The sequence below is a fragment of the Austrofundulus limnaeus genome, unplaced genomic scaffold (genome assembly GCF_001266775.1).
Source record: "Austrofundulus limnaeus strain Quisiro unplaced genomic scaffold, Austrofundulus_limnaeus-1.0 Scaffold137, whole genome shotgun sequence".
NCBI classification, from domain to species: domain Eukaryota; kingdom Metazoa; phylum Chordata; class Actinopteri; order Cyprinodontiformes; family Rivulidae; genus Austrofundulus; species Austrofundulus limnaeus.
In genome coordinates, this window is record NW_013952539.1 from 169,634 (window position 1) to 180,925 (window position 11,292).

At 38.0% G+C, this 11,292-nt stretch overlaps 1 protein-coding gene across 3 annotated transcripts; it reads left to right on the forward strand.

The window, feature by feature from the left end:
* Positions 1–1,469: 1,469 nt before the first annotated feature.
* Positions 1,470–9,839, forward strand: LOC106522811 (patatin-like phospholipase domain-containing protein 2). Of its 3 annotated transcripts, none has more exons than XM_014015987.1 (9): positions 1,470–1,707; positions 3,016–3,248; positions 3,324–3,389; positions 3,473–3,682; positions 3,988–4,048; positions 4,174–4,359; positions 4,489–4,618; positions 9,068–9,152; positions 9,234–9,839. In XM_014015987.1, the coding sequence occupies exons 1-8, from the start codon at positions 1,482–1,484 to the stop codon at positions 9,141–9,143; spliced, it is 1,188 nt and encodes a 395-aa protein (XP_013871441.1). In that variant the 5' UTR covers positions 1,470–1,481; the 3' UTR covers positions 9,144–9,152; positions 9,234–9,839. The 3 variants fall into 3 exon arrangements, with proteins under 3 accessions (XP_013871441.1, XP_013871442.1, XP_013871443.1); XM_014015988.1 differs by having other exon boundaries at positions 4,210–4,359; XM_014015989.1 differs by lacking the exons at positions 4,489–4,618; positions 9,068–9,152; positions 9,234–9,839 and having other exon boundaries at positions 4,131–4,246.
* The last annotated feature ends 1,453 nt before the right edge of the window (positions 9,840–11,292 follow it).

Below are 11,292 nucleotides of genomic sequence, written 5' to 3' on the forward strand. Positions count from 1 at the left end.
GGCTTTTGTACAAAGTATTAGATAAATTTCAGGAAGTGTGTTCAATAATTTTTCCCTGTGCCATTCCACATTATTTCTGGACATGTATGGTCTGATTTCTTTGTATGTATGGATCACTTGGGTTGTTACCGACATCTGGTGAAAATTTCATGTCATTAGCACCTCTAGTAATATATTTACTGAGAAAAATGCTGACGTGTTCAATACTTATTTTACCTGCTGTATGTTGTGACTTGGCATTACATAAATAAACTAGAGGTGCAATGATGCAGAAAATTCACAGTTTGGTTCGGTTCAATGCTTTAGTTTCACGGTTCGATATTTTTTCGATACAAAAAGGAGGTATTCCCATGCACTTTCTAACTTGTAGTTTGTTGAAATTAATTACAAACATTTGTTTAACCTCGAAAGTATTTAATTAAATGTTGCTGAAACAACAAGTTTCTCAGTGGATCTGCACTCGACAATGCAGCCTAGAGTGGTCGAACACAGATCCACTGATTCTTCAACACAGAGCATCTTCAGAAGACAAGCTGATAAAACAAATCAAAAAAATCTGTATTGTTTGATACAAGTGTGTATTGAACCTAAAGCTCTGTATTGAATGGTTCGATACAGATACATGTATTGTTGCACCCCTAAAATAAACTGATTTGAACTGAATTATTCTAGTCACAATCACAAAGGTAGTGATGGAAACAGAAAAACAACACTTGAATAGTTATAAGTTTCTCAGCGCTTTTGCAATGACACCTTTAATAAAACTAAAATATGCAGCAATGGAAATGAGTGTAAACAAATTCAGAAATGTTGCTCTGCTGTCTCCAAGTGATGAAAACACAACTTTGTATTAATGGTAAATGCTTATTTAATTCTAATTCTATAAATTCAAAGTGTCTTAGAATTAAAGAAACACAAAAAAATCAGTCAAAGTGGGAGTTTTTCAGTGCTTGTAAGGTTTTGTTTGCTAATATGTTTTTTTTTCTTTTTACAACAGAATTGTTAATCATTATCAAAGTTCATACTATGGGTACAAAATTTACAAAACACACAATGAAAAGGAAAATGTAGCGAGTAAATTAAACCATAAAATTCTAAGAGGTGAACAAAGTTAAGTATCTACAGTATGTTGAATCATCTTAGATTGACTGGAGTATTTGACATGTAAATGAGTGTACTTGACACATGAAGCATTTTATAATCATTGTTGTGGAAATATTTGTTAAAAGACAGAAACACGTGAATAAAATTTATAATCATCCATGAGCCAATCAAAATGCTCAGTCTTCTCTAAGCTTGAGTGAGGCACATGGCAATCAGATACTTTAATTGCACTACTGTACAGTAAGTTATGCAATCCAAACTGAAGCCCAGCCCATTTCACCCCCCACCTCCCAAAATGTTCTGGTGATAAGTCATGTTTGTTCAATATTGCAGAGAAATCCATAACAGCAGGACTGTGAGGGATCTTTAGAGTGACTATGAGAGGTTATTCTGAGGATTATTTCAGCTCACGCAGGATGTTTAACTGGGGTGATGAGTGGCACATGTCTTTTGCTGGATGTGGGTTCAGGAGCATCTATTATGTTGGAGCACTGAGCTGTATCCTGGAGCGGGTCCCACGGCTGGTCTGTGGTGCTTCTACGTTTGGTGGAGCTTCTTCTGGGTGTCTCGTTGCAGCAGCTCTGGCTGTGGGGATTCCCATTGGTGAGTAACCTTTCTTCATTGCAAATTATGTCTATTGTTCTCCCACTGCATATTATTTTACATAAATTCAATCTTGTACTTTACCCTCTTGAAACTGACCCTGGTCCTTATCTGTGCAAATAAACACATTAGTTCTGCTTTTTATTGGACCTCAGTTGGCCATTCAGAAAGTCAGAGATATTTATCTACAAACAGATGCTGATTCATACGTTGAGTAAACATCAAACATTACCGGGTCATTGACACATGCTGAGTTCATGTAACAGTGAGAGCAAACTCCATAGTTCACATCATACCCAAAAACTAAAAATCAAAGCAAAACATCTAAAGATACAGACACTCTCGGCCCAAAAAGAGGGAAAATGATGCAAGCTTTCTGAATTTATTTAGTATATTTTAACCAAAGGTGGGCACAGCTAATCAAATAGGTACGCTAAACAGCTAAAAAATAATAATAATAGCGGAAGCTAACTCTAACCACTAACCACTAAGTCAAATGTCACTCAGCCTGTTGAAGTTTTCTATTGTTTTAATTTGAAGGTGAGTGGGATCATTTGTGGCAAATCAGCCAATCCAGACCGGAGTTAGAGCTCTGTCTAATTTGTTAAACCTTTTCAGATTAAAAGTCCTTCTTTGATCAAGTTTGTATGTTCATAATACCATTAGAAGTCTGTCAAACAACAATTAGCAAATACTTATATATATATACATACATATATATGGCAATATGTTCCTCCAGGAAATGTTAGCTTCATTATACAGCACTTACACTTCACTGGGCTCCATGTTTTCCAATNGCTCTTAGTTTGAAGTTTAGCTGCTAAAGATGCTACATGCTACAAACGCGCTGCCAGTACTGCATGTAAGAGGGGATGATTTTTATTCAATTTGGCTTTTGTATTAAAACATTATTAAATGTTAACTTATTTATTTTTGATGCTCTTAGTTTGAAGTTTAGCTGCTAAAGATGCTACATGCTACAAACGCGCTGCCAGTACTGCATGTAAGAGGGGATGATTTTTATTCAATTTGGGATAAATAGCAGAAAAATATGAGTTTTACACTTGTAGATTTTTAACAGACTTAAAATTAGCAGAACCTAATTTAGTGGAAGCCAATTGGTCTGTTAGCGGTTTCCAAAGTTAGCAAAATATTTAATCTGCAAATCTGCAACGAGAAGCTGGTTCCGTTATTAGTGTATTAGCAGTTTAGTGGAACTTTCCCCACCACTGATTTTAACAGAGTAAAATAGGAGGAAAAAGTCACTGCAGCTGTACTTACACTTACATGTTGTCATTTGCTCTTCAGAAAAGCTGTGTTTTATGATTTTGATCACGGCTAAAGAGGCCAGGAAACACATCCTTGGAGTTTTCCACCCGCGCTTCAGTCTGCTGAGGGTGGTGCAGCGCTCTCTACTGGACATGCTCCCTGAAGATGCCCACCTTCGGGCCACAGGAAGGCTCTGCGTGTCCCTCACCCAGCTGTCGAATGGGAGAAATGTTTTGGTGTCAGAGTTCGCTTCCAGAGATGAACTTGTTCAGGTTGAACAGACTGCTGATCTCACCACCTCTGATCTGAAGTGAACCAAATGTCAAGAGGTGGTGTTTGTTTTGCAGGTCCTCACATGCAGCTGCTTTTTCCCAATCTACTGTGGTTTCATCCCGCCTTCATACCGTGGAGTGGTGATCATCACAGACCAAGTTAAACCCTATAATTTCATCACTTTTGAACCTGAAATCATTCATACTTGTCTGTTTCCCCTCAGCTCTACATGGACGGGGCCCTGAGCAACAACATGCCTCTGTTCGAGCACAGGAACACCATCACTCTGGCCCCGTTCTCAGGCGAGAGTGACATCTGCCCCACTGAGGGAACCTTCAACTTCTTCGAGGCCCACTACAGCAACGTAAGCATTCAGGTCAACACTGGAAACGTCCATCGTGTCTGTACGTCTTTCCTACCGCCCAGACTGGAGGTGAGTCTCTGTCCAGAAGGATTGGGTTTCAGATTGGTAGAGTTTGAATTTGATAAACTGAACTGAATTTGGCCCTCTTGTTATTAGGAGTTATGACGAGGTGGTTTCGTGCTTCCTCACCCATAAACTCCCTTATTTTGAACATGATGTTCAATAATCTGAGGTTAGACAGGTTCATGGATCTATGTTATCCTTGGGATGTTCTGCTTGAAATTTCTTTTGTAAAATAAGACAGGTTTTTACCATCTCCCCTTTTTTCTCCCCGCAACAAAAACCAATTCTTATTTTCTATGTGTTTTATACAGAAGCTGGCTGAAATCTGCCACAACGGTTACATGGATGCTCTGCGCTTCCTGAAAAAACAAGGTGAGCACCCCCACCTCTGTCTTCCTGACCATGAAGCCTTCTTGCTATAAATCCATGAAACGTTTCACTTTACTCTCTGCAGTATCAGCCCAAACATATCATTAGTCGAGTATTTATGAATTTAGATCTACTTGGCGCTGAGTGTAGTCCTTGCAGTCTAGTGTTGAGCGACAAGTTTCCTTGTTGCGAGCCTGCAAAGATGGAAGATTGGAAGAAGACGAAGATGTTGCTGAATAACGGAGGAAAACGTAAAGAACATCAGTGGCTGGACCAGAGACTCATGGAGAACCTCCCAATGGGTATTAGGAAAGGTAAAGATGAAAAGACGCTCTGGCTTGGTCAAAAATTTGATCTAATATTTTGTTTTTCAACCCAAAATATGGATATAACGTCAGTTATAGACGTAACATTAGTCCTGTGGTTGTGTGTTTGTGCGTTAGTGTTGTGTGAGGTCTGCAGGGAGAGTTACAATGCCGGCAGCTGGTGGTCATCGCTCACTAACATCCTTCCTGTGAAGATGCAGACTCTCCTCCTGCTGCCCTTCAACATTAGCCTACATCTCTTTAAAAGGTAAAGTTGATTTGAGTTATCAGAACGGAAATGAACGATGCCAATGTAGGTGTGTGTGTGTGTGTGTGTGGGGGGGGGGGGGTGGGGGGTTTACATCAAAGGTCAGCTCTGTACCACTTTTTGTTTTTAATAAGGATGGACAGGTTGACAGATGATGTCAGGCCGGAGATTCATAAATTGATGTTTGCAGACAACATCCGTAGTGAGAGCAGGGAGCAGGGAGCAGGTGGAAGAGAGTCTTCTTTATGTTTTCTTTGACATTTTGTTTAGAAGGTGTCAGTGGTGACTTTTACCAAGAACATCAAAAGAGGGTGCTCCAAAGCAACGAATTCCAAAGTGATTAGATTCATAAGGAGGACTTTATCTGCTGTCAACCATCTAAAGCAGGAGTGTCAAACTCATTTTAACTGAGGGCCACATGAACAATTCATGGTTTCCCTCAAAGGGACAGTTGTATTGAACTTTGATGTTTTGTGTTTAACTTCAGCTAAACACAAAACTTTTTCCTCATCTTGTTGCTAAACCTGAGCACTGCTACAGTATGTAGGGTAAGGTCTACATCTTCTCATAACTTAAAATTAATGAGGAATCACGGATTCTTTTTCTAGGAAGATAAATACCTCTCTGTGGTAAAAGTGAGAAATACACACACACACACACACAGACCAATTCAGTAGTTCAAATTTTCTAAAATATTTATTTACAGAATTTAAACTACTTATGTACAAACTAGTGTGATTAATCAGGACTTTATGAGTTAAAACATCTACAACATCTTGTATGCGTCCATACTAGTTACAGCGGGTAAAATAAGTATTGAACACGTCAACATCTTTCTCGGTAAATATACTAGAGGTGCTAATGACATGAAATTTTCACCAGATGTCGGTAACAACCCAAGTGATCCATACATACAAAGAAATCAAACCATAAATGTCCAGAAATGAAGTTATTTGTAATAATGTGGAATGGCACAGGGAAAAAGTATTGAACACATGAAGAAAGGGAGGTGTAAAAAGGCATGGAAACCCAATACACCAGCTGAACTCTCTCAGTAATTAGAAAACAAGCCTGCCCCTTGTCAGTGCAAATTAATATCAGCTGGTTCAGACCCAAATGATGACCAGGTATCACACAAGAACCATCTGATGATGGGTAAAAGTAAAGAGCTCTCTCAAGACCTTCACAACCTTATTGTTGCAAAGCATAATGATGGCATCGGTTACAGAAGAATGTCTAAACTTCTGAAGGTTCCAGTGAGCACTGTTGGGGTCATAATTCAGAAGTGGAAAGAACATTATTTCACCATAAACCGACCACGACCAGGTGTTCCTCACAAGATTTCTGACAGAGGAGTGAHAAGAATTATCAGAAGAGTTGTCCAAGAGCCAAGGACCACTTGTGGAGAGCTTCAGAAAGACCTGGAATTAGCAGGTACGATTGTTTCAAAGAAAACAATAAGTAATGCACTGAACCACCATGGCCTGTATGCACGCTCACCACGCAAGACTCCACTGCTGAAGAAACAGCATGTTGAAGCTCCTTTAAAGTTTGCTGCACAACATTTAGACAAGCCTGTGTAATACTGGGAGAATATAGTCTGGTCAGATGAGACDAACATTGAACTGTTTGGATGCCAGAATATACATCATGTTTGGAGGTCAAATGGCACTGCACATCAGCCCAAAAACACCATACCAACAGTGAAGTTTGGAGGTGGGAACATCATGGTGTGGGGCTGTTTTTCAGCATATGGTACTGGCAAACTTCAAATAATTGAAGGAAGGATGAGTGGAAAAATGTACAGAGACATTCTTGATAAAAATCTGCTTCCATCTACCAGGATGATGAAGATGAAACGTGGCTGGACATTTCAGCAAGACAATGACCCCAAACACAAAGTCAAGGAAACTCTCAGTTGGTTTCAGAGAAAGAAACTAAAGCTGCTGGAATGGCCCAGCCAATCACCTGACCTGAATCCAACAGAAAARCTATGGAAAGAACTAAAGATCAGAGTTCATAGAAGAGGTCCACGAAACCTTCAAGATTTGAAGACTGTTTGTGGAAGAATGGGCCAAAATCACACCTGAGCCATGCATGCCACTAGTTTCTCCATACAGGAGGCGTCTTGAAGCTGTCATTGACAACAAAGGCTTTTGTACAAAGTATTAGATAAATTTCAGTAAGTGTGTTCAATACTTTTTCCCTGTGCCATTCCACATTATTACAAATAACTTCATTTCTGGACATTTATGGTTTGATTTCTTTGTATGTATGGATCACTTGGGTTGTTACCGACATCTGGTGAAAATTTCATGTCATTAGCACCTCTAGTAATATATTTACTGAGAAAAATGTTTACGTGTTCAATACTTATTTTACCTGCTGTTTGTAAATCTGACATCTCAGAAAGAACACTGAACAGTAAATTTTAGGCTTAGATCTTGATAAACCAGGTGTTTACAGGCACATTAAACTTATGGCAAGGTTTTAAGATTAAAAACAGTAAAGAAAAGGAGGATTAGTTTTAAGATTTAAGTATTATCAATTATCTTATCAAAGTTTGGAAACTGGAACAGCACCCTGCGTTTGCTCCACCCCGTCAGCCGAATCCCGGACACTTTACAAAACACAGCTTTTACCTTTTGGTGTTTTCGACCATCAAGTCAAGCATGTGGACAGTAGTCACTTGGTTCGTTAAGGCAGCCAGCTCTGGTCCCCATAAACCAGTAAAAAACTCCCACGTTTTGTTTACTGCGTCTCAAAAGATCTGTTTTAGTTCAGCAGAGAAAGACAAGATAATCTGTTCAGGTTTCTTCAAAATAAAAGCTTCTCATCAGAAGTTTCAAAAATAATGGAGCTTAAAGCTGTTATTGAATCAAGACTGAAGGTGTCTTGATTCTAGACAAAAAGAATTGCTCGTTTGCTCATGACACAAATCTCTTTGTCAGTGGCTGAATTTCCTGGAAAAGGAAAAACAGCACAGAGGGACAAAAAATTATGTTTTCTCGTCCTTTCCCTCTTTTGTTCTGACTAGGCATGTTCGTGTGTTAGTTCCTAAAGAGGGGAAGCTAAGAACGACCTTGATGACTTGGTTAGTGCAGCAGGAAGAGTGAAATGTTTAGACTGAAAGTTCCCTGCCAAGGGAGAAACATTCGCACCTGTTCAGAAAAACAAATTTTAACTTTGACAGACTTACACTGAATGAAAAAAATGAACTAAAGTTCTATGGAACACAATAGAATCATTTAAATTGAAATAAATCTAAAAATAATTGTCTGTGATTCAAACACAAATATTTTATCCAGGCATATTTCATTATAAAAACACAGTGAAGTCATAATCACATCGATCAACTTAAACTGAAAAAGAAAAAGAAAAGCACTTAATCACTTTCACTGTAAAATAATAGTTGATTAAACAAGAATTTGTGTAAAACAAATAAACATTTCAACAATTTTCTTCTTGAGTGTTTTTTCTTTTTCTTAAGTATAATGCAAAATATTAATTGTTACTCTTTTCATTAGGTAACTTTTTATTTATAAAATGATCATAACTTGTAGTTAAAAAGAAAGTATAAATCAAAAACATAAGGAACATTGTTATTTTGTTTATTTAAGAAAATAAAATGTCTCTTTTGAGAAAGGCTTTTTTTTAAACCAGAGTCAAAGTCAAGTGGAAATGTTTATTTCCCCTTTGATGAACCCTACAGCTGACAATAACTGAGCTCTACGTGGTATTTCCTGCATAGAAACATAGGTGCCTGACTGACTAAATGTGAAATAAATAACACAGAAATACTAGTAAAAGTGAAATAAAAATGGGGGGTTTATTCACTGTTGAGTTGTGGTGAGTAGCTTCCACCTTGAATTCTGAACTCTCCCACTTTCTGGAAGGGAATTCCTACTGGAGGGGCGTTCTTATTTAAAATGACAACCAGTGCATCTGGGCTGCAGCAAAGGTAGCCAGCCAATCACAGGTTAATGTCTATCAACTATTTTTGAACTCTCTGTACCTCCACCTAGCTGTGGGATGCCGTCATTTTGTGGGTAAAATAATTAACATGCATTATGGGAGATGTAGTTTACGGTCAATGCTGGCTTTAAAGCAGCATATGCTTGTTTTAAGACACTTACATCTTTGAAGCTCTTAGGGGCCACATTTGGCCCGTGGGCCTTTAGTTTGACACGTGATCTAAAGGAACAGGAAAGGAAGATGAGAAGTGAAGACAGGAATGTAGGCAGAGTGGAGTGAAGGAAAATGAGTGTTGGGGATGATTTGCAGAGGGACTGTGCACAAAGGATGTTAAAGATGGAGCTCCAGGGAGGAGGTACAGGAAGAGCCCAGAGGAGGAGACAGAAGAGGATGCTGGGATAGGGGGAGATCCCTAAGGCGAGCAGCCAAATAAAAAAAGATAATTTGCCTTATTTGTAACCCTAATCTTCTCAGGCTGGGAAGAGAACGGCAGACTCTCCGTGGTCACAGCAGGCCTCTGCAGACACACACAAAGACCTGCAGGCAGTGACACCAACAGGTTTGTCTTTACAGCAAACTGATCATCACTGCAACACTTCCAGGTGATAAGGTGCTCCCCTGTGCTTTGTATTTTATCTAGTCTCCAAACCACCATGGCAGCATGTCCCTCTGACTACATCCAAGAGAGATACTTAACTTCTCAACAATTAGTAACCCTGATATTTTCCATCAGTGCCTTCTTGGACTCCAACAGTTGTCTAAGGGTCTCCCTGTACCTGCATGTGGTGATGCCAAAAGCAGAAGTAAACACAGCGTAAAGGTCAAACAATTCGAAAATATAGCTTTTTCTAATTTGCAGACACAAACATCTATTTTTTGTTTGGTTACTTATCTTAGTTGGTTTTAAAGCAGCTAATTTTTCACCCTAAAATTGGGAAGCATTTACATTTAGATATAACTATGAATAAAAAGTGTAAATGTGATTTTTTTATTATTATTTATTAAAAGTTAGGAGTAACACAAAACTAAATATATAAAGTTTAAATAAAATTTTATGTGCCTTCTGTTTTAGGTCCTACTTTAATCCCAGAATATTATATTTTATTATTATTTATGTTATAGGAATCTCAAATTTCTGGACATGAAGTGCATGTTTATAATAAAGATGACTGGCTGTTTGTATGAATTTGTCCAACATTTTGGGATCATGTAGACTCATGTTTATCTCATTAAATATCACCACAGCTGAAATCTTGATAATATTCACAAGATTTTAATAACCCGCTAATTAAATAGGGAAAATTTTTACTTGCTTTCTGGTGGAAACAAAATTTAAACAGAAAAGTAAAAACAAAAGAAATGTAGCTTAAAGTTTTCTTTGTGTTAATTTGATAAAAAATTGTGTTGATAGCATCAAGAAATAATGGACGTTCTTTACAGCAAGATTGCTTTAAAGATAACAGTTTTAAAGCTTTGTTTTCAATTCAGTCCTACAAAAGTACATTTAAATAGGTTTCTAAATTGTAAAGGATTTTTTTTCCACACGGTGACACTAAAGTGCAACTCTAGGTAAGTGTTTATTTATGCTTTTCCCTCATTGTTCTTAGAAATAAATATAACATGAAAGTAGCCTTTTTCAGAGAAATTTTCATTGCATTTTAGACCAAGATATGTGATCTGTTATTGCTCAAATTACATGTTAGGGAAGACTCTCAGCTACTACCACGCTTAAGTTTTAGCTCATTATCTGTGAAACTGACCAAATTATAGCCCTTTTTGTGTTTGCTAAGGTCCCTTGGCAGTCATCTTGAATTGGGCTGGCCACAAAAGGTAATAATCAGCAAAGATACACCCAATGATTATTTGTTTTCTTTAAAATATGTTCAGCGGCTCATGAGATATTCTGATACCAGAAGGTTAGAGAAGGCATCTTCAGATTCCCTGACTGGCACAAATAACTTGAGAGGGGAAGGTGAAGAAACCACATCCTCACTTGATGACAAAAAAATCATCTTTTTATCATATTGAGAACAGATTTGTGCAGAGGACGCCTAAAGAAAGTTTAGAGCCAAAGTACCAAACAGCAGCATCTATGAATGCAGGTGATGTGATGCTTCAAATGTTGTGAAATTCTCTTGGTTCAGTGTACTTTACAGTAAGATTACTTCTTAGAAGTACAACTAAAGTCATCTTGTTATACAAACACATTATCTTAATGACATCATCCAAATTTCTGGATAATAGGCATGTAGGAGCCAAATATCTTGTTTTTATTGTTTATCACCACTAGGGGGTTGTATTTCTGTTTGTTTACTAATTGACAGGTGAGGGATGGGGCTATTTAAAGTTAAGTGTGATTCTGTTCAGGTGTTGCGACAAAGAGGGGCAAACAGTTTTCTATTGTGCTTAAGTCTGGAGCTCAAAGAAATCATGTGGATGCTTTCAAACTGGATGTAAAGAAGAATAAATAACTTGTAACATAATGTGAAAACAAAGATGGGCATGGTGAGCTTTAATGAGCGCATGTAAAAACTAAGTCTACCAGAACAGTCTGCAACCAGTAGATACATACTGTACTACATACAGAATTTAGCTGCTACAAGGCATAAAGCAGCCAAAACTGGTATAAAAATGAAAGCCATCATGTGACTCGATGAACTGGTCCCACAGTTCCCACTTGGACTTAAAGTGTATTCCCC